Source organism: Scyliorhinus torazame, chromosome 2 (genome assembly GCF_047496885.1).
Source record: "Scyliorhinus torazame isolate Kashiwa2021f chromosome 2, sScyTor2.1, whole genome shotgun sequence".
Classification (NCBI taxonomy): Eukaryota; Metazoa; Chordata; class Chondrichthyes; order Carcharhiniformes; family Scyliorhinidae; genus Scyliorhinus; species Scyliorhinus torazame.
In genome coordinates, this window is record NC_092708.1 from 84181755 (window position 1) to 84205679 (window position 23925).

Here is a 23925-nt window from a genome sequence, read left to right on the forward strand (position 1 = left end):
TTTTTCTTCTTCTGGAAATTTGTTCCAAAATGCTATGTTGTTGATATGAGTGTTCTAACTTAACATGTTAAATTTCTTTCTTACAGAACCATCTGCAAACCCTCCTGCAGGTATGCTCTACAGATATCCTTGTGGCTGTAATTTCAGGGACTGGAATGATCGCTGAAAACCAAAAATTTGATTGCTTGAATTTGTCCCTTTAGAAAAATTTCTCATCCCTGAAACCATTGTCCTGAATGTGTTCTGCACTTTTCTGCACTCTCTTCACTTCCTTCCCAGAGCAGCGCTTAGATTTGGACACAATGAAGTTTAGGCTGAACTAGAGTCTGAATACAAGTTTATGATAACCTATTTGCTCTTGTACTCAATATCCTTGTTAATAAAGCTAGGAGAATGGTTTCCCCTATTTACCAATCTCGCCTCCTATCCTTCAGTTATGACTCATGCACGTAAAAATGCAGGTCCCAGTGGTCCTGTACTCCCATTAGAGTTGTACCTTTATCCTCTGAAAACATTAAAATACCCTGTACACCAAGGTCTGGATCATTAATGTACAACAGGAGAAGCAATGGTCCGATCATTGATCTCTGGGGAACACCACTTCAAATCTTCTCCCAGCCTGTAGAACATCCAGTAACCACGACGCTCTGTTTCCTGTCACTCAAGCAATTTAGTATCCATGGCGCTGCTGTCTTTTTTATTCAATGAGCTATCAATTTTCTAACAAGTATTTTGAGTGACGCCGTATCAACTGTCTCCTTACGTCCTTGTACACCACACCAACTGTCCTGCAAACATTGAGTCTCTCTGGTTCCTGTTCACAAATGCGCACCAAGTTAGGTAGACCTGGGTTGAATTCTCCGTTGGTTGATGATGAAATTGCAAAATGCGATTGTTGAGAAGAGGTTCCGACATTAAAATCCCGGTGGGGGCCGACTTGACGAAAATTCATAATTCTAGGTCACCTCGACAGTGGCATCAATGCGGTCCGGAACAGACGTTCAGTAAATACCGTTGGCATGTCATTGTTGGGCCTGAACCGGTATTTTCTGAGGCCTACGTGATGCTCCGCCTCCGATGAGCTGAGTTCCCGAAGGCGCAGTTCAGTGGTGCTTTGAAAAGTCCATGAAACCGGTGTCGTGGCTTCTCAGGGAGAGAGAGCGGGTTTGGAAAGTGTCCAACATCACTAGAGTTTGTTGATAGTTGTACCGCTGGCATGGGCCTTCTGTCAGGTCCGGGGGGAGTAGCGGAGGATGGCCAGGAGGTAGGCTGTGGGGTCGTGGTGGACGGGCACTGAACAGCATTTCCACAGCCGGCAAGGCAGCCATGCAGCTTCGCACGCCGTCAACAGACCACTGTGAACTTAGGGCCCCCCAGACCACCCCATTAGGTGCACACTGACCCCAGCCAACCCATCAGCTGTATGGGCACGCTCCAGCACAACCAGTACCATCTTGTTAGCTGGGATGGTGTGTGTGGGGAGTGTAATGTGTATGTGCAGCTGCAGCTTATCAGCCTCCCGAGTGTCAATCACGGACCCAGCAAATCCCGCACCGTTTTTCATTGGAATCAATAGTGTTCTACGTGGCGCCGGTGCTAGCCCCTCCACAGTCGCTGAATCGATCCAGGTTCAGCGCCAGTTTTCCTGTCGTGAAAGTACACGAATTCTGCAACGGCGTCAACACATAGTCTCAGAAACGGAGAATCCCGCTCATTATTTCCCCTGCAGCAATCCATGTTGTCTTTCTTTACTAAATCAATATGCGTTCAAGTGGCTATTAAATTTGTCCCAAAACAGCAAAGATTATGAATAGATTTTTCTTCTTCTGGAAATTTTTTCCAAAATTCTATGTTGTTGATATGAGTGTTCTAACTTAACATGTTAAATTTCTTTCTTACAGAACCATCCTCAAAATCCACTGCAGGTATGCTCTACACATATCCTTGTGGCTGTAATTTCAGGGACAGGAATGATCGCTGAAAACCAAAAATTTGATTGCTTGAATTTGTCACTTTAGAAAAATTTCTCATCCCTGAAACCATTGTCCTGAATGTGTTCTGCATTTTTCTGCACTCTCTTCACTTCCTTCCCAGAGCAGCGCTTAGATTTGGACACAATGAAGTTTAGGCTGATTTAGAGCCTGAATACAAGTTTATGATAACCTATTTGCTCTTGTACTCAATATACTTGTTAATAAAGCAAGGAGAATGGTTTCCCCTATTTACCAATCTCGCCTCCTATCCTTCAATTATGACTCATGCACGTGTACATGCAGGTCCCAGTGGTCCTGTACTCCCATTAGAGTTGTACCTTTATCATCTGAAAATATTAAAATGCCCCGTACACCAAAGTCTGGATCATTAATGTACAACAGGAGAAGCAATGGTCCGATCATTGATCTCTGGGGAACACCACTTCAAACCTTCTCCCAGCCTGTAGAACATCCAGTAACCACGACGCTCTGTTTCCTGTCACTCAAGCAATTTTGTATCCATGGCGCTGCTGTCTTTTTTATTCAATGAGCTATAAATTTTCTAACAAGTATTTTGAGCGACCCCATATCAACTGTCTCCTGGAAGACCTTGTACACCACATCAACTGTCCTGCAAACATTGAGTCTCTCTGGTTCCTGTTCACAAATGCGCACCAGGTTAGGTAGACCTGGGTGGAATTCTCCATTGATTGATGATGAAATTGCAAAATGCGATTGTTGAGAAGAGGTTCCGACATTAAAATCCCGGTGGGGGCCGACTTGACGAAAATTCATAATTCTAGGTCACCTCGACAGTGGCATCAATGCGGTCCGGAACAGACGTTCAGTAAATACCGTTGGCATGTCATTGTTGGGCCTGAACCGGTATTTTCTGAGGCCTACGTGATGCTCCGCCTCCGATGGGCTGAGTTCCCGAAGGCGCAGTTCAGTGGTGCTTTGAAAAGTCCATGAAACCGGTGTCGTGGCTTCTCAGGGATAGAGAGCGGGTTTGGAAAGTGTCCAACATCACCATAGTTTGTTGATAGTTGTACCGCTGGCATGGGCCTTCTGACAGGTCCGGGGGCAGTAGCGGAGGATGGCCAGGAAGTAGGCTGTGGGGTCGGGGTGGACGGGCACCGAACAGCATTTCCACAGCCGGCAAGGCAGCCATGCAGCTGCGCACGCCGTCAACAGACCACTGTGAACTTAGGGCCCCCCAGACCACCCCATCAGGTGCACACTGACCCCAGCCAACCCATCAGCTGTATGGGCCCGCTCCAGCACAACCAGTACCATCTTGTTAGCTGGGATGGTGTGTGTGGGGAGTGTAATGTGTATGTGCAGCTGCAGCTTATCAGCCTCCCGAGTGTCAATCACGGACCCAGCAAATCCCGCACCGTTTTTCATTGGAATCAATAGTGTTCTACGTGGCGCCGGTGCTAGCCCCTCCACAGTCACTGAATCGATCCAGGTTCAGCGCCAGTTTTCCTGTCGTGAAAGTACACGAATTCTGCAACGGCGTCAACACATAGTCTCAGAAACGGAGAATCCCGCCCATTATTTCCCCGGCAGCAATCCATGTTGTCTTTCTTTACTAAATCAATATGCGTTCAAATGGCTATTAAATTTGTCCCAAAACAGCAAAGATTATGAATAGATTTTTCTTCTTCTGGAAATTTTTTCCAAAATTCTATGTTGTTGATATGAGTGTTCTAACTTAACATGTTAAATTTCTTTCTTACAGAACCATCCTCAAAATCCACTGCAGGTATGCTCTACACATATCCTTGTGGCTGTAATTTCAGGGACAGAAATGATCGCTGAAAACCAAAAATTTGATTGCTTGAATTTGTCACTTTAGAAAAATTTCTCATCCCTGAAACCATTGTCCTGAATGTGTTCTGCACTTTTCTGCACTCTCTTCACTTCCTTCCCAGAGCAGCGCTTAGATTTGGACACAATGAAGTTTAGGCTGAACTAGATCCTGAATACAAGTTTATGATAACCTATTTGCTCTTGTACTCAATATCCTTGTTAATAAAGCAAGGAGAATGGTTTCCCCTATTTACCAATCTCGACTCCTATCCTTCAGTTATGATTCATGCACGTGTACATGCAGGTCCCAGTGGTCCTGTACTCCCATTAGAGTTGTACCTTTATCATCTGAAAACATTAAAATACCCTGTACACCAAGGTCTGGATCATTAATGTACAACAGGAGAATCAATGGTCCAATCATTGATCTCTGGGGAACACCACTTCAAATCTTCTCCCAGCCTGTAGAACACCCAGTAACCACGACGCTCTGTTTCTTGTCACTCAAGCAATTTTGTATCCATGGCGCTGCTGTCTTTTTTATTCAATGAGCTATAAATTTTCTAACAAGCATTTTGAGCGACCCCATATCAACTGTCTCCTGGACGTCCTTGTACACCACACCAACTGTCCTGCAAACATTGAGTCTCTCTGGTTCCTGTTCACAAATGCGCATCAAGCTAGGTAGACCTGGGTGGAATTCTCCGTTGGTTGATGATGAAATTGCAAAATGCGATTGTTGAGAATAGGTTCCGACATTAAAATCCCGGTGGGGGCCGACTTGACGAAAATTCATAATTCTAGGTCACCTCGACAGTGGCATCAATGCGGTCCGGAACAGACGTTCAGTAAATACCGTTGGCATGTCATTGATGGGCCTGAACCGGTATTTTCTGAGGCCTACGTGATGCTCCGCCTCGGATGGGCTGAGTTCCCGAAGGCGCAGTTCAGTGGTGATTTTGAAAGTCCATGATACCGGTGTCGTGGCTTCTCAGGGAGAGAGAGCGGGTTTGGAAAGTGTCCAACATCACCATAGTTTGTTGATAGTTGTGCCGCTGGCAGGGGCCTTCTGCCAGGGCCGGGGGGAGTAGCGGAGGATGGCCAGGAGGTCGGCTGTGGGGTCGGGGTGGACGGGCACTGAACAGCATTTCCACAGCCGGCAAGGCAGCCATGCAGCTGCGCATGCCGGCAACAGACCACTGTGAACTTAGGGCCCCCCAGACCACCCCATTAGGTGCACTCTGACCCCAGCCAACCCATCAGCTGTATGGGCACGCTCCAGCACAACCAGTACCATCTTGTTAGCTGGGGTGGTGTGTGTGGGGAGTGTAATGTGTATGTTCAGCTGCAGCTTATCAGCCTCCAGAGTGTCAAGCACGGACCCAGCAAATCCCGCACCGTTTTTCATTGGAATCAATAGTGTTCTACGTGGCGCCGGTGCTAGCCCCTCCACAGTCACTGAATCGATCCAGGTTCAGCGCCAGTTTTCCTGTCGTGAAAGTACACGAATTCTGCAACGGCGTCAACACATAGTCTCAGAAACGGAGAATCCCGCCCATTATTTCCCCGGCAGCAATCCATGTTGTCTTTCTTTACTAAATCAATATGCGTTCAAGTGGCTATTAAATTTGTCCCAAAACAGCAAAGATTATGAATAGATTTTTCTTCTTCTGGAAATTTGTTCCAAAATGCTATGTTGTTGATATGAGTGTTCTAACTTAACATGTTAAATTTCTTTCTTACAGAACCATCTGCAAACCCTCCTGCAGGTATGCTCTACAGATATCCTTGTGGCTGTAATTTCAGGGACTGGAATGATCGCTGAAAACCAAAAATTTGATTGCTTGAATTTGTCCCTTTAGAAAAATTTCTCATCCCTGAAACCATTGTCCTGAATGTGTTCTGCACTTTTCTGCACTCTCTTCACTTCCTTCCCAGAGCAGCGCTTAGATTTGGACACAATGAAGTTTAGGCTGAACTAGAGTCTGAATACAAGTTTATGATAACCTATTTGCTCTTGTACTCAATATCCTTGTTAATAAAGCTAGGAGAATGGTTTCCCCTATTTACCAATCTCGCCTCCTATCCTTCAGTTATGACTCATGCACGTAAAAATGCAGGTCCCAGTGGTCCTGTACTCCCATTAGAGTTGTACCTTTATCCTCTGAAAACATTAAAATACCCTGTACACCAAGGTCTGGATCATTAATGTACAACAGGAGAAGCAATGGTCCGATCATTGATCTCTGGGGAACACCACTTCAAATCTTCTCCCAGCCTGTAGAACATCCAGTAACCACGACGCTCTGTTTCCTGTCACTCAAGCAATTTAGTATCCATGGCGCTGCTGTCTTTTTTATTCAATGAGCTATCAATTTTCTAACAAGTATTTTGAGTGACGCCGTATCAACTGTCTCCTTACGTCCTTGTACACCACACCAACTGTCCTGCAAACATTGAGTCTCTCTGGTTCCTGTTCACAAATGCGCACCAAGTTAGGTAGACCTGGGTTGAATTCTCCGTTGGTTGATGATGAAATTGCAAAATGCGATTGTTGAGAAGAGGTTCCGACATTAAAATCCCGGTGGGGGCCGACTTGACGAAAATTCATAATTCTAGGTCACCTCGACAGTGGCATCAATGCGGTCCGGAACAGACGTTCAGTAAATACCGTTGGCATGTCATTGTTGGGCCTGAACCGGTATTTTCTGAGGCCTACGTGATGCTCCGCCTCCGATGAGCTGAGTTCCCGAAGGCGCAGTTCAGTGGTGCTTTGAAAAGTCCATGAAACCGGTGTCGTGGCTTCTCAGGGAGAGAGAGCGGGTTTGGAAAGTGTCCAACATCACTAGAGTTTGTTGATAGTTGTACCGCTGGCATGGGCCTTCTGTCAGGTCCGGGGGGAGTAGCGGAGGATGGCCAGGAGGTAGGCTGTGGGGTCGTGGTGGACGGGCACTGAACAGCATTTCCACAGCCGGCAAGGCAGCCATGCAGCTTCGCACGCCGTCAACAGACCACTGTGAACTTAGGGCCCCCCAGACCACCCCATTAGGTGCACACTGACCCCAGCCAACCCATCAGCTGTATGGGCACGCTCCAGCACAACCAGTACCATCTTGTTAGCTGGGATGGTGTGTGTGGGGAGTGTAATGTGTATGTGCAGCTGCAGCTTATCAGCCTCCCGAGTGTCAATCACGGACCCAGCAAATCCCGCACCGTTTTTCATTGGAATCAATAGTGTTCTACGTGGCGCCGGTGCTAGCCCCTCCACAGTCGCTGAATCGATCCAGGTTCAGCGCCAGTTTTCCTGTCGTGAAAGTACACGAATTCTGCAACGGCGTCAACACATAGTCTCAGAAACGGAGAATCCCGCTCATTATTTCCCCTGCAGCAATCCATGTTGTCTTTCTTTACTAAATCAATATGCGTTCAAGTGGCTATTAAATTTGTCCCAAAACAGCAAAGATTATGAATAGATTTTTCTTCTTCTGGAAATTTTTTCCAAAATTCTATGTTGTTGATATGAGTGTTCTAACTTAACATGTTAAATTTCTTTCTTACAGAACCATCCTCAAAATCCACTGCAGGTATGCTCTACACATATCCTTGTGGCTGTAATTTCAGGGACAGGAATGATCGCTGAAAACCAAAAATTTGATTGCTTGAATTTGTCACTTTAGAAAAATTTCTCATCCCTGAAACCATTGTCCTGAATGTGTTCTGCATTTTTCTGCACTCTCTTCACTTCCTTCCCAGAGCAGCGCTTAGATTTGGACACAATGAAGTTTAGGCTGATTTAGAGCCTGAATACAAGTTTATGATAACCTATTTGCTCTTGTACTCAATATACTTGTTAATAAAGCAAGGAGAATGGTTTCCCCTATTTACCAATCTCGCCTCCTATCCTTCAATTATGACTCATGCACGTGTACATGCAGGTCCCAGTGGTCCTGTACTCCCATTAGAGTTGTACCTTTATCATCTGAAAATATTAAAATGCCCCGTACACCAAAGTCTGGATCATTAATGTACAACAGGAGAAGCAATGGTCCGATCATTGATCTCTGGGGAACACCACTTCAAACCTTCTCCCAGCCTGTAGAACATCCAGTAACCACGACGCTCTGTTTCCTGTCACTCAAGCAATTTTGTATCCATGGCGCTGCTGTCTTTTTTATTCAATGAGCTATAAATTTTCTAACAAGTATTTTGAGCGACCCCATATCAACTGTCTCCTGGAAGACCTTGTACACCACATCAACTGTCCTGCAAACATTGAGTCTCTCTGGTTCCTGTTCACAAATGCGCACCAAGTTAGGTAGACCTGGGTGGAATTCTCCATTGATTGATGATGAAATTGCAAAATGCGATTGTTGAGAAGAGGTTCCGACATTAAAATCCCGGTGGGGGCCGACTTGACGAAAATTCATAATTCTAGGTCACCTCGACAGTGGCATCAATGCGGTCCGGAACAGACGTTCAGTAAATACCGTTGGCATGTCATTGTTGGGCCTGAACCGGTATTTTCTGAGGCCTACGTGATGCTCCGCCTCCGATGGGCTGAGTTCCCGAAGGCGCAGTTCAGTGGTGCTTTGAAAAGTCCATGAAACCGGTGTCGTGGCTTCTCAGGGATAGAGAGCGGGTTTGGAAAGTGTCCAACATGACTAGAGTTTGTTGATAGTTGTACCGCTGGCATGGGCCTTCTGCCAGGTCCGGGGGGAGTAGCGGAGGATGGCCAGGAGGTAGGCTGTGGGGTCGGGGTGGACGGGCACTGAACAGCATTTCCACAGCCGGCAAGGCAGCCATGCAGCTTCGCACGCCGTCAACAGACCACTGTGAACTTAGGGCCCCCAGACCACCCCATTAGGTGCACACTGACCCCAGCCAACCCATCAGCTGTATGGGCACGCTCCAGCACAACCAGTACCATCTTGTTAGCTGGGATGGTGTGTGTGGGGAGTGTAATGTGTATGTGCAGCTGCAGCTTATCAGCCTCCCGAGTGTCAATCACGGACCCAGCAAATCCCGCACCGTTTTTCATTGGAATCAATAGTGTTCTACGTGGCGCCGGTGCTAGCCCCTCCACAGTCGCTGAATCGATCCAGGTTCAGCGCCAGTTTTCCTGTCGTGAAAGTACACGAATTCTGCAACGGCGTCAACACATAGTCTCAGAAACGGAGAATCCCGCTCATTATTTCCCCTGCAGCAATCCATGTTGTCTTTCTTTACTAAATCAATATGCGTTCAAGTGGCTATTAAATTTGTCCCAAAACAGCAAAGATTATGAATAGATTTTTCTTCTTCTGGAAATTTTTTCCAAAATTCTATGTTGTTGATATGAGTGTTCTAACTTAACATGTTAAATTTCTTTCTTACAGAACCATCCTCAAAATCCACTGCAGGTATGCTCTACAGATATCCTTGTGGCTGTAATTTCAGGGACAGGAATGATCGCTGAAAACCAAAAATTTGATTGCTTGAATTTGTCCCTTTAGAAAAATTTCTCATCCCTGAAACCATTGTCCTGAATGTGTTCTGCACTTTTCTGCACTCTCTTCACTTCCTTCCCAGAGCAGCGCTTAGATTTGGACACAATGAAGTTTAGGCTGATTTAGAGCCTGAATACAAGTTTATGATAACCTATTTGCTCTTGTACTCAATATACTTGTTAATAAAGCAAGGAGAATGGTTTCCCCTATTTACCAATCTCGCCTCCTATCCTTCAATTATGACTCATGCACGTGTACATGCAGGTCCCAGTGGTCCTGTACTCCCATTAGAGTTGTACCTTTATCATCTGAAAATATTAAAATGCCCCGTACACCAAAGTCTGGATCATTAATGTACAACAGGAGAAGCAATGGTCCGATCATTGATCTCTGGGGAACACCACTTCAAACCTTCTCCCAGCCTGTAGAACATCCAGTAACCACGACGCTCTGTTTCCTGTCACTCAAGCAATTTTGTATCCATGGCGCTGCTGTCTTTTTTATTCAATGAGCTATAAATTTTCTAACAAGTATTTTGAGCGACCCCATATCAACTGTCTCCTGGAAGACCTTGTACACCACATCAACTGTCCTGCAAACATTGAGTCTCTCTGGTTCCTGTTCACAAATGCGCACCAAGTTAGGTAGACCTGGGTGGAATTCTCCATTGATTGATGATGAAATTGCAAAATGCGATTGTTGAGAAGAGGTTCCGACATTAAAATCCCGGTGGGGGCCGACTTGACGAAAATTCATAATTCTAGGTCACCTCGACAGTGGCATCAATGCGGTCCGGAACAGACGTTCAGTAAATACCGTTGGCATGTCATTGTTGGGCCTGAACCGGTATTTTCTGAGGCCTACGTGATGCTCCGCCTCCGATGGGCTGAGTTCCCGAATGCGCAGTTCAGTGGTGCTTTGAAAAGTCCATGAAACCGGTGTCGTGGCTTCTCAGGGATAGAGAGCGGGTTTGGAAAGTGTCCAACATGACTAGAGTTTGTTGATAGTTGTACCGCTGGCATGGGCCTTCTGCCAGGTCCGGGGGGAGTAGCGGAGGATGGCCAGGAGGTAGGCTGTGGGGTCGGGGTGGACGGGCACTGAACAGCATTTCCACAGCCGGCAAGGCAGCCATGCAGCTTCGCACGCCGTCAACAGACCACTGTGAACTTAGGGCCCCCAGACCACCCCATTAGGTGCACACTGACCCCAGCCAACCCATCAGCTGTATGGGCACGCTCCAGCACAACCAGTACCATCTTGTTAGCTGGGATGGTGTGTGTGGGGAGTGTAATGTGTATGTGCAGCTGCAGCTTATCAGCCTCCCGAGTGTCAATCACGGACCCAGCAAATCCCGCACCGTTTTTCATTGGAATCAATAGTGTTCTACGTGGCGCCGGTGCTAGCCCCTCCACAGTCACTGAATCGATCCAGGTTCAGCGCCAGTTTTCCTGTCGTGAAAGTACACGAATTCTGCAACGGCGTCAACACATAGTCTCAGAAACGGAGAATCCCGCCCATTATTTCCCCTGCAGCAATCCATGTTGTCTTTCTTTACTAAATCAATATGCGTTCAAATGGCTATTAAATTTGTCCCAAAACAGCAAAGATTATGAATAGATTTTTCTTCTTCTGGAAATTTTTTCCAAAATTCTATGTTGTTGATATGAGTGTTCTAACTTAACATGTTAAATTTCTTTCTTACAGAACCATCCTCAAAATCCACTGCAGGTATGCTCTACACATATCCTTGTGGCTGTAATTTCAGGGACAGGAATGATCGCTGAAAACCAAAAATTTGATTCCTTGAATTTGTCCCTTTAGAAAAATTTCTCATCCCTGAAACCATTGTCCTGAATGTGTTCTGCACTTTTCTGCACTCTCTTCACTTCCTTCCCAGAGCAGCGCTTAGATTTGGACACAATGAAGTTTAGGCTGAACTAGAGCCTGAATACAAGTTTATGATAACCTATTTGCTCTTGTACTCAATATCCTTGTTAATAAAGCAAGGAGAATGGTTTCCCCTAATTATCAATCTCGCCTCCTATCCTTCAGTTATGATTCATGCACGTGTACATGCAGGTCCCAGTGGTCCTGTACTCCCATTAGAGTTGTACCTTTATCATCTGAAAACATTAAAATACCCTATACACCAAAGTCTGGATCATTAATGTACAACAGGAGAATCAATGGTCCAATCATTGATCTCTGGGGAACACCACTTCAAATCTTCTCCCAGCCTGTAGAACACCCAGTAAACATGACGCTCTGTTTCTTGTCACTCAAGCAATTTTGTATCCATGGCGCTGCTGTCTTTTTTATTCAATGAGCTATAAATTTTCTAACAAGTATTTTGAGCGACCCCATATCAACTGTCTCCTGGACGTCCTTGTACACCACACCAACTGTCCTGCAAACATTGAGTCTCTCTGGTTCCTGTTCACAAATGCGCATCAAGCTAGGTAGACCTGGGTGGAATTCTCCGTTGGTTGATGATGAAATTGCAAAATGCGATTGTTGAGAATAGGTTCCGACATTAAAATCCCGGTGGGGGCCGACTTGACGAAAATTCATAATTCTAGGTCACCTCGACAGTGGCATCAATGCGGTCCGGAACAGACGTTCAGTAAATACCGTTGGCATGTCATTGTTGGGCCTGAACCGGTATTTTCTGAGGCCTACGTGATGCTCCGCCTCCGATGAGCTGAGTTCCCGAAGGCGCAGTTCAGTGGTGCTTTGAAAAGTCCATGAAACCGGTGTCGTGGCTTCTCAGGGAGAGAGAGCGGGTTTGGAAAGTGTCCAACATCACTAGAGTTTGTTGATAGTTGTACCGCTGGCATGGGCCTTCTGTCAGGTCCGGGGGGAGTAGCGGAGGATGGCCAGGAGGTAGGCTGTGGGGTCGTGGTGGACGGGCACTGAACAGCATTTCCACAGCCGGCAAGGCAGCCATGCAGCTTCGCACGCCGTCAACAGACCACTGTGAACTTAGGGCCCCCCAGACCACCCCATTAGGTGCACACTGACCCCAGCCAACCCATCAGCTGTATGGGCACGCTCCAGCACAACCAGTACCATCTTGTTAGCTGGGATGGTGTGTGTGGGGAGTGTAATGTGTATGTGCAGCTGCAGCTTATCAGCCTCCCGAGTGTCAATCACGGACCCAGCAAATCCCGCACCGTTTTTCATTGGAATCAATAGTGTTCTACGTGGCGCCGGTGCTAGCCCCTCCACAGTCGCTGAATCGATCCAGGTTCAGCGCCAGTTTTCCTGTCGTGAAAGTACACGAATTCTGCAACGGCGTCAACACATAGTCTCAGAAACGGAGAATCCCGCTCATTATTTCCCCTGCAGCAATCCATGTTGTCTTTCTTTACTAAATCAATATGCGTTCAAGTGGCTATTAAATTTGTGGTAATGCATTTTGGAAGGGCTAATGCAGGTAGGGAATATACAGTGAATGGTAGAACCCTCAAGAGTATTGAAAGTCAAAGAGATCTAGGAGTACAGGTCCACAGATCACTGAAAGGGGCTACACAGGTGGAGAAGGTAGTCAAGAAGGCATACGGCATGCTTGCCTTCATTGGCCGGGGCATTGAGTATAAGAATTGGCAAGTCATGTTGCAGCTGTATAGAACCTTAGTTAGGCCACACTTGGAGTATAGTGTTCAATTCTGGTCGCCACACTACCAGAAGGATGTGGAGGCTTTAGAGAGGGTGCAGAAGAGATTTACCAGAATGTTGCCTGGTATGGAGGGCATAAGCTATGAGGAGCGATTGAATAAACTCGGTTTGTTCTCACTGGAACGAAGGAGGTTGAGGGGCGACCTGATAGAGGTATACAAAATTATGAGGGGCATAGACAGAGTGGATAGTCAGAGGCTTTTCCCCAGGGTAGAGGGGTCAATTACTAGGGGGCATAGGTTTAAGGTGAGAGGGGCAAAGTTTAGAGTAGATGTACGAGGCAAGTTTTTTACGCAGAGGGTAGTGGGTGCCTGGAACTCACTACCGGAGGAGGTAGTGGAGGCAGGGACGATAGGGACATTTAAGGGGCATCTTGACAAATATATGAATAGGATGGGAATAGAAGGATACGGACCCAGGAAGTGTAGAAGATTGTAGTTTAGTCGGGCAGTATGGTCGGCACGGGCTTGGAGGGCCGAAGGGCCTGTTCCTGTGCTGTACATTTCTTTGTTCTTTGTTTTGTTCTTTGTTGTCCCAAAACAGCAAAGATTATGAATAGATTTTTCTTCTTCTGGAAATTTTTTCCAAAATTCTATGTTGTTGATATGAGTGTTCTAACTTAACATGTTAAATTTCTTTCTTACAGAACCATCCTCAAAATCCACTGCAGGTATGCTCTACACATATCCTTGTGGCTGTAATTTCAGGGACAGAAATGATCGCTGAAAACCAAAAATTTGATTGCTTGAATTTGTCACTTTAGAAAAATTTCTCATCCCTGAAACCATTGTCCTGAATGTGTTCTGCACTTTTCTGCACTCTCTTCACTTCCTTCCCAGAGCAGCGCTTAGATTTGGACACAATGAAGTTTAGGCTGAACTAGATCCTGAATACAAGTTTATGATAACCTATTTGCTCTTGTACTCAATATCCTTGTTAATAAAGCAAGGAGAATGGTTTCCCCTATTTACCAATCTCGACTCCTATCCTTCAGTTATGATTCATGCACGTGTACATGCAGGTCCCAGTGGTCCTGTACTCCCATTAGAGTTGTACCTTTATCATCTGAAAACATTAAAATACCCTGTACACCAAGGTCTGGATCATTAATGTACAACAGGAGAATCAATGGTCCAATCATTGATCTCTGGGGAACACCACTTCAAATCTTCTCCCAGCCTGTAGAACACCCAGTAACCACGACGCTCTGTTTCTTGTCACTCAAGCAATTTTGTATCCATGGCGCTGCTGTCTTTTTTATTCAATGAGCTATAAATTTTCTAACAAGCATTTTGAGCGACCCCATATCAACTGTCTCCTGGACGTCCTTGTACACCACACCAACTGTCCTGCAAACATTGAGTCTCTCTGGTTCCTGTTCACAAATGCGCATCAAGCTAGGTAGACCTGGGTGGAATTCTCCGTTGGTTGATGATGAAATTGCAAAATGCGATTGTTGAGAATAGGTTCCGACATTAAAATCCCGGTGGGGGCCGACTTGACGAAAATTCATAATTCTAGGTCACCTCGACAGTGGCATCAATGCGGTCCGGAACAGACGTTCAGTAAATACCGTTGGCATGTCATTGATGGGCCTGAACCGGTATTTTCTGAGGCCTACGTGATGCTCCGCCTCGGATGGGCTGAGTTCCCGAAGGCGCAGTTCAGTGGTGATTTTGAAAGTCCATGATACCGGTGTCGTGGCTTCTCAGGGAGAGAGAGCGGGTTTGGAAAGTGTCCAACATCACCATAGTTTGTTGATAGTTGTGCCGCTGGCAGGGGCCTTCTGCCAGGGCCGGGGGGAGTAGCGGAGGATGGCCAGGAGGTCGGCTGTGGGGTCGGGGTGGACGGGCACTGAACAGCATTTCCACAGCCGGCAAGGCAGCCATGCAGCTGCGCATGCCGGCAACAGACCACTGTGAACTTAGGGCCCCCCAGACCACCCCATTAGGTGCACTCTGACCCCAGCCAACCCATCAGCTGTATGGGCACGCTCCAGCACAACCAGTACCATCTTGTTAGCTGGGGTGGTGTGTGTGGGGAGTGTAATGTGTATGTTCAGCTGCAGCTTATCAGCCTCCAGAGTGTCAAGCACGGACCCAGCAAATCCCGCACCGTTTTTCATTGGAATCAATAGTGTTCTACGTGGCGCCGGTGCTAGCCCCTCCACAGTCACTGAATCGATCCAGGTTCAGCGCCAGTTTTCCTGTCGTGAAAGTACACGAATTCTGCAACGGCGTCAACACATAGTCTCAGAAACGGAGAATCCCGCCCATTATTTCCCCGGCAGCAATCCATGTTGTCTTTCTTTACTAAATCAATATGCGTTCAAGTGGCTATTAAATTTGTCCCAAAACAGCAAAGATTATGAATAGATTTTTCTTCTTCTGGAAATTTGTTCCAAAATGCTATGTTGTTGATATGAGTGTTCTAACTTAACATGTTAAATTTCTTTCTTACAGAACCATCTGCAAACCCTCCTGCAGGTATGCTCTACAGATATCCTTGTGGCTGTAATTTCAGGGACTGGAATGATCGCTGAAAACCAAAAATTTGATTGCTTGAATTTGTCCCTTTAGAAAAATTTCTCATCCCTGAAACCATTGTCCTGAATGTGTTCTGCACTTTTCTGCACTCTCTTCACTTCCTTCCCAGAGCAGCGCTTAGATTTGGACACAATGAAGTTTAGGCTGAACTAGAGTCTGAATACAAGTTTATGATAACCTATTTGCTCTTGTACTCAATATCCTTGTTAATAAAGCTAGGAGAATGGTTTCCCCTATTTACCAATCTCGCCTCCTATCCTTCAATTATGACTCATGCACGTGTACATGCAGGTCCCAGTGGTCCTGTACTCCCATTAGAGTTGTACCTTTATCATCTGAAAATATTAAAATGCCCCGTACACCAAAGTCTGGATCATTAATGTACAACAGGAGAAGCAATGGTCCGATCATTGATCTCTGGGGAACACCACTTCAAACCTTCTCCCAGCCTGTAGAACATCCAGTAACCACGACGCTCTGTTTCCTGTCACTCAAGCAATTTTGTATCCATGGCGCTGCTGTCTTTTTTATTCAATGAGCTATAAATTTTCTAACAAGTATTTTGAGCGACCCCATATCAACTGTCTCCTGGAAGACCTTGTACACCACATCAACTGTCCTGCAAACATTGAGTCTCTCTGGTTCCTGTTCACAAATGCGCACCAAGTTAGGTAGACCTGGGTGGAATTCTCCATTGATTGATGATGAAATTGCAAAATGCGATTGTTGAGAAGAGGTTCCGACATTAAAATCCCGGTGGGGGCCGACTTGACGAAAATTCATAATTCTAGGTCACCTCGACAGTGGCATCAATGCGGTCCGGAACAGACGTTCAGTAAATACCGTTGGCATGTCATTGTTGGGCCTGAACCGGTATTTTCTGAGGCCTACGTGATGCTCCGCCTCCGATGGGCTGAGTTCCCGAAGGCGCAGTTCAGTGGTGCTTTGAAAAGTCCATGAAACCGGTGTCGTGGCTTCTCAGGGATAGAGAGCGGGTTTGGAAAGTGTCCAACATGACTAGAGTTTGTTGATAGTTGTACCGCTGGCATGGGCCTTCTGCCAGGTCCGGGGGGAGTAGCGGAGGATGGCCAGGAGGTAGGCTGTGGGGTCGGGGTGGACGGGCACTGAACAGCATTTCCACAGCCGGCAAGGCAGCCATGCAGCTTCGCACGCCGTCAACAGACCACTGTGAACTTAGGCCCCCCAGACCACCCCATTAGGTGCACACTGACCCCAGCCAACCCATCAGCTGTATGGGCACGCTCCAGCACAACCAGTACCATCTTGTTAGCTGGGATGGTGTGTGTGGGGAGTGTAATGTGTATGTGCAGCTGCAGCTTATCAGCCTCCCGAGTGTCAATCACGGACCCAGCAAATCCCGCACCGTTTTTCATTGGAATCAATAGTGTTCTACGTGGCGCCGGTGCTAGCCCCTCCACAGTCACTGAATCGATCCAGGTTCAGCGCCAGTTTTCCTGTCGTGAAAGTACACGAATTCTGCAACGGCGTCAACACATAGTCTCAGAAACGGAGAATCCCGCCCATTATTTCCCCTGCAGCAATCCATGTTGTCTTTCTTTACTAAATCAATATGCGTTCAAATGGCTATTAAATTTGTCCCAAAACAGCAAAGATTATGAATAGATTTTTCTTCTTCTGGAAATTTTTTCCAAAATTCTATGTTGTTGATATGAGTGTTCTAACTTAACATGTTAAATTTCTTTCTTACAGAACCATCCTCAAAATCCACTGCAGGTATGCTCTACACATATCCTTGTGGCTGTAATTTCAGGGACAGGAATGATCGCTGAAAACCAAAAATTTGATTCCTTGAATTTGTCCCTTTAGAAAAATTTCTCATCCCTGAAACCATTGTCCTGAATGTGTTCTGCACTTTTCTGCACTCTCTTCACTTCCTTCCCAGAGCAGCGCTTAGATTTGGACACAATGAAGTTTAGGCTGAACTAGAGCCTGAATACAAGTTTATGATAACCTATTTGCTCTTGTACTCAATATCCTTGTTAATAAAGCAAGGAGAATGGTTTCCCCTAATTATCAATCTCGCCTCCTATCCTTCAGTTATGATTCATGCACGTGTACATGCAGGTCCCAGTGGTCCTGTACTCCCATTAGAGTTGTACCTTTATCATCTGAAAACATTAAAATACCCTATACACCAAAGTCTGGATCATTAATGTACAACAGGAGAATCAATGGTCCAATCATTGATCTCTGGGGAACACCACTTCAAATCTTCTCCCAGCCTGTAGAACACCCAGTAAACATGACGCTCTGTTTCTTGTCACTCAAGCAATTTTGTATCCATGGCGCTGCTGTCTTTTTTATTCAATGAGCTATAAATTTTCTAACAAGTATTTTGAGCGACCCCATATCAACTGTCTCCTGGACGTCCTTGTACACCACACCAACTGTCCTGCAAACATTGAGTCTCTCTGGTTCCTGTTCACAAATGCGCATCAAGCTAGGTAGACCTGGGTGGAATTCTCCGTTGGTTGATGATGAAATTGCAAAATGCGATTGTTGAGAATAGGTTCCGACATTAAAATCCCGGTGGGGGCCGACTTGACGAAAATTCATAATTCTAGGTCACCTCGACAGTGGCATCAATGCGGTCCGGAACAGACGTTCAGTAAATACCGTTGGCATGTCATTGTTGGGCCTGAACCGGTATTTTCTGAGGCCTACGTGATGCTCCGCCTCCGATGAGCTGAGTTCCCGAAGGCGCAGTTCAGTGGTGCTTTGAAAAGTCCATGAAACCGGTGTCGTGGCTTCTCAGGGAGAGAGAGCGGGTTTGGAAAGTGTCCAACATGACTAGAGTTTGTTGATAGTTGTACCGCTGGCATGGGCCTTCTGTCAGGTCCGGGGGGAGTAGCGGAGGATGGCCAGGAGGTAGGCTGTGGGGTCGTGGTGGACGGGCACTGAACAGCATTTCCACAGCCGGCAAGGCAGCCATGCAGCTTCGCACGCCGTCAACAGACCACTGTGAACTTAGGGCCCCCCAGACCACCCCATTAGGTGCACACTGACCCCAGCCAACCCATCAGCTGTATGGGCACGCTCCAGCACAACCAGTACCATCTTGTTAGCTGGGATGGTGTGTGTGGGGAGTGTAATGTGTATGTGCAGCTGCAGCTTATCAGCCTCCCGAGTGTCAATCACGGACCCAGCAAATCCCGCACCGTTTTTCATTGGAATCAATAGTGTTCTACGTGGCGCCGGTGCTAGCCCCTCCACAGTCACTGAATCGATCCAGGTTCAGCACCAGTTTTCCTGTCGTGAAAGTACACGAATTCTGCAACGGCGTCAACACATAGTCTCAGAAACGGAGAATCCCGCCCATTATTTCCCCTGCAGCAATCCATGTTGTCTTTCTTTACTAAATCAATATGCGTTCAAGTGGCTATTAAATTTGTCCCAAAACAGCAAAGATTATGAATAGATTTTTCTTCTTCTGGAAATTTTTTCCAAAATTCTATGTTGTTGATATGAGTGTTCTAACTTAACATGTTAAATTTCTTTCTTACAGAACCATCCTCAAAATCCACTGCAGGTATGCTCTACAGATATCCTTGTGGCTGTAATTTCAGGGACAGGAATGATCGCTGAAAACCAAAAATTTGATTGCTTGAATTTGTCACTTTAGAAAAATTTCTCATCCCTGAAACCATTGTCCTGAATGTGTTCTGCACTTTTCTGCACTCTCTTCACTTCCTTCCCAGAGCAGCGCTTAGATTTGGACACAATGAAGTTTAGGCTGATTTAGAGCCTGAATACAAGTTTATGATAACCTATTTGCTCTTGTACTCAATATACTTGTTAATAAAGCAAGGAGAATGGTTTCCCCTATTTACCAATCTCGCCTCCTATCCTTCAATTATGACTCATGCACGTGTACATGCAGGTCCCAGTGGTCCTGTACTCCCATTAGAGTTGTACCTTTATCATCTGAAAATATTAAAATGCCCCGTACACCAAAGTCTGGATCATTAATGTACAACAGGAGAAGCAATGGTCCGATCATTGATCTCTGGGGAACACCACTTCAAACCTTCTCCCAGCCTGTAGAACATCCAGTAACCACGACGCTCTGTTTCCTGTCACTCAAGCAATTTTGTATCCATGGCGCTGCTGTCTTTTTTATTCAATGAGCTATAAATTTTCTAACAAGTATTTTGAGCGACCCCATATCAACTGTCTCCTGGAAGACCTTGTACACCACATCAACTGTCCTGCAGACATTGAGTCTCTCTGGTTCCTGTTCACAAATGCGCACCAAGTTAGGTAGACCTGGGTGGAATTCTCCATTGATTGATGATGAAATTGCAAAATGCGATTGTTGAGAAGAGGTTCCGACATTAAAATCCCGGTGGGGGCCGACTTGACGAAAATTCATAATTCTAGGTCACCTCGACAGTGGCATCAATGCGGTCCGGAACAGACGTTCAGTAAATACCGTTGGCATGTCATTGTTGGGCCTAAACCGGTATTTTCTGAGGCCTACGTGATGCTCCGCCTCCGATGGGCTGAGTTCCCGAAGGCGCAGTTCAGTGGTGCTTTGAAAAGTCCATGAAACCGGTGTCGTGGCTTCTCAGGGATAGAGAGCGGGTTTGGAAAGTGTCCAACATGACTAGAGTTTGTTGATAGTTGTACCGCTGGCATGGGCCTTCTGCCAGGTCCGGGGGGAGTAGCGGAGGATGGCCAGGAGGTAGGCTGTGGGGTCGGGGTGGACGGGCACTGAACAGCATTTCCACAGCCGGCAAGGCAGCCATGCAGCTTCGCACGCCGTCAACAGACCACTGTGAACTTAGGGCCCCCAGACCACCCCATTAGGTGCACACTGACCCCAGCCAACCCATCAGCTGTATGGGCACGCTCCAGCACAACCAGTACCATCTTGTTAGCTGGGATGGTGTGTGTGGGGAGTGTAATATGTATGTGCAGCTGCAGCTTATCAGCCTCCCGAGTGTCAATCACGGACCCAGCAAATCCCGCACCGTTTTTCATTGGAATCAATAGTGTTCTACGTGGCGCCGGTGCTAGCCCCTCCACAGTCGCTGAATCGATCCAGGTTCAGCGCCAGTTTTCCTGTCGTGAAAGTACACGAATTCTGCAACGGCGTCAACACATAGTCTCAGTAACGGAGAATCCCGCCCATTATTTCCCCTGCAGCAATCCATGTTGTCTTTCTTTACTAAATCAATATGCGTTCAAGTGGCTATTAAATTTGTCCCAAAAAAGCAAAGATTATGAATAGATTTTTCTTCTTCTGGAAATTTTTTCCAAAATTCTATGTTGTTGATATGAGTGTTCTAACTTAACATGTTAAATTTCTTTCTTACAGAACCATCCTCAAAATCCACTGCAGGTATGCTCTACACATATCCTTGTGGCTGTAATTTCAGGGACAGGAATGATCGCTGAAAACCAAAAATTTGATTGCTTGAATTTGTCCCTTTAGAAAAATTTCTCATCCCTGAAACCATTGTCCTGAATGTGTTCTGCACTTTTCTGCACTCTCTTCACTTCCTTCCCAGAGCAGCGCTTAGATTTGGACACAATGAAGTTTAGGCTGAACTAGAGCCTGAATACAAGTTTATGATAACCTATTTGCTCTTGTACTCAATATCCTTGTTAATAAAGCAAGGAGAATGGTTTCCCCTAATTATCAATCTCGCCTCCTATCCTTCAGTTATGATTCATGCACGTGTACATGCAGGTCCAAGTGGTCCTGTACTCCCATTAGAGTTGTACCTTTATCATCTGAAAACATTAAAATACCCTATACACCAAAGTCTGGATCATTAATGTACAACAGGAGAATCAATGGTCCAATCATTGATCTCTGGGGAACACCACTTCAAATCTTCTCCCAGCCTGTAGAACACCCAGTAAACATGACGCTCTGTTTCTTGTCACTCAAGCAATTTTGTATCCATGGCGCTGCTGTCTTTTTTATTCAATGAGCTATAAATTTTCTAACAAGTATTTTGAGCGACCCCATATCAACTGTCTCCTGGACGTCCTTGTACACCACACCAACTGTCCTGCAAACATTGAGTCTCTCTGGTTCCTGTTCACAAATGCGCATCAAGCTAGGTAGACCTGGGTGGAATTCTCCGTTGGTTGATGATGAAATTGCAAAATGCGATTGTTGAGAATAGGTTCCGACATTAAAATCCCGGTGGGGGCCGACTTGACGAAAATTCATAATTCTAGGTCACCTCGACAGTGGCATCAATGCGGTCCGGAACAGACGTTCAGTAAATACCGTTGGCATGTCATTGATGGGCCTGAACCGGTATTTTCTGAGGCCTACGTGATGCTCCGCCTCGGATGGGCTGAGTTCCCGAAGGCGCAGTTCAGTGGTGCTTTTGAAAGTCCATGATACCGGTGTCGTGGCTTCTCAGGGAGAGAGAGCGGGTTTGGAAAGTGTCCAACATCACCATAGTTTGTTGATAGTTGTGCCGCTGGCAGGGGCCTTCTGCCAGGGCCGGGGGGAGTAGCGGAGGATGGCCAGGAGGTCGGCTGTGGGGTCGGGGTGGACGGGCACTGAACAGCATTTCCACAGCCGGCAAGGCAGCCATGCAGCTGCGCATGCCGGCAACAGACCACTGTGAACTTAGGGCCCCCCAGACCACCCCATTAGGTGCACTCTGACCCCAGCCAACCCATCAGCTGTATGGGCACGCTCCAGCACAACCAGTACCATCTTGTTAGCTGGGATGGTGTGTGTGGGGAGTGTAATGTGTATGTGCAGCTGCAGCTTATCAGCCTCCAGAGTGTCAAGCACGGACCCAGCAAATCCCGCACCGTTTTTCATTGGAATCAATAGTGTTCTACGTGGCGCCGGTGCTAGCCCCTCCACAGTCACTGAATCGATCCAGGTTCAGCACCAGTTTTCCTGTCGTGAAAGTACACGAATTCTGCAACGGCGTCAACACATAGTCTCAGAAACGGAGAATCCCGCCCATTATTTCCCCTGCAGCAATCCATGTTGTCTTTCTTTACTAAATCAATATGCGTTCAAGTGGCTATTAAATTTGTCCCAAATGAGCAAAGATTATGAATAGATTTTTCTTCTTCTGGAAATTTTTTCCAAAATTCTATGTTGTTGATATGAGTGTTCTAACTTAACATGTTAAATTTCTTTCTTATAGAACCATCCTCAAAATCCACTGCAGGTATGCTCTACACATATCCTTGTGGCTGTAATTTCAGGGACAGGAATGATCGCTGAAAACCAAAAATTTGATTGCTTGAATTTGTCACTTTAGAAAAATTTCTCATCCCTGAAACCATTGTCCTGAATGTGTTCTGCACTTTTCTGCACTCTCTTCACTTCCTTCCCAGAGCAGCGCTTAGATTTGGACACAATGAAGTTTAGGCTGATTTAGAGCCTGAATACAAGTTTATGATAACCTATTTGCTCTTGTACTCAATATACTTGTTAATAAAGCAAGGAGAATGGTTTCCCCTATTTACCAATCTCGCCTCCTATCCTTCAATTATGACTCATGCACGTGTACATGCAGGTCCCAGTGGTCCTGTACTCCCATTAGAGTTGTACCTTTATCATCTGAAAATATTAAAATGCCCCGTACACCAAAGTCTGGATCATTAATGTACAACAGGAGAAGCAATGGTCCGATCATTGATCTCTGGGGAACACCACTTCAAACCTTCTCCCAGCCTGTAGAACATCCAGTAACCACGACGCTCTGTTTCCTGTCACTCAAGCAATTTTGTATCCATGGCGCTGCTGTCTTTTTTATTCAATGAGCTATAAATTTTCTAACAAGTATTTTGAGCGACCCCATATCAACTGTCTCCTGGAAGACCTTGTACACCACATCAACTGTCCTGCAAACATTGAGTCTCTCTGGTTCCTGTTCACAAATGCGCACCAAGTTAGGTAGACCTGGGTGGAATTCTCCATTGATTGATGATGAAATTGCAAAATGCGATTGTTGAGAAGAGGTTCCGACATTAAAATCCCGGTGGGGGCCGACTTGACGAAAATTCATAATTCTAGGTCACCTCGACAGTGGCATCAATGCGGTCCGGAACAGACGTTCAGTAAATACCGTTGGCATGTCATTGTTGGGCCTGAACCGGTATTTTCTGAGGCCTACGTGATGCTCCGCCTCCGATGGGCTGAGTTCCCGAAGGCGCAGTTCAGTGGTGCTTTGAAAAGTCCATGAAACCGGTGTCGTGGCTTCTCAGGGATAGAGAGCGGGTTTGGAAAGTGTCCAACATGACTAGAGTTTGTTGATAGTTGTACCGCTGGCATGGGCCTTCTGCCAGGTCCGGGGGGAGTAGCGGAGGATGGCCAGGAGGTAGGCTGTGGGGTCGGGGTGGACGGGCACTGAACAGCATTTCCACAGCCGGCAAGGCAGCCATGCAGCT

At 46.3% G+C, this 23925-nt stretch overlaps 1 protein-coding gene across 23 annotated transcripts in view; it reads left to right on the top strand.

The window, feature by feature from the left end:
* Positions 1 to 23925, top strand: part of LOC140389119 (mucin-13-like) — a 206150-nt gene that overhangs the window by 53663 nt on the left and 128562 nt on the right. For 7 of the 23 annotated variants that reach the window (XM_072473279.1, XM_072473344.1, XM_072473330.1 and 4 more), the window contains 9 exons: positions 87 to 110; positions 1902 to 1925; positions 3718 to 3741; positions 5534 to 5557; positions 10979 to 11002; positions 13599 to 13622; positions 15415 to 15438; positions 17230 to 17253; positions 20861 to 20884. In XM_072473279.1, coding sequence (XP_072329380.1) covers positions 87 to 110; positions 1902 to 1925; positions 3718 to 3741; positions 5534 to 5557; positions 10979 to 11002; positions 13599 to 13622; positions 15415 to 15438; positions 17230 to 17253; positions 20861 to 20884 — 216 coding nt within the window. Of the gene's footprint in view, positions 1 to 86; positions 111 to 1901; positions 1926 to 3717; positions 3742 to 5533; positions 5558 to 10978; positions 11003 to 13598; positions 13623 to 15414; positions 15439 to 17229; positions 17254 to 19045; positions 19070 to 20860; positions 20885 to 23925 lie in introns of all 23 variants that reach the window. The other 16 variants (XM_072473301.1, XM_072473368.1, XM_072473406.1 and 13 more) reach the window with 11 other exon arrangements.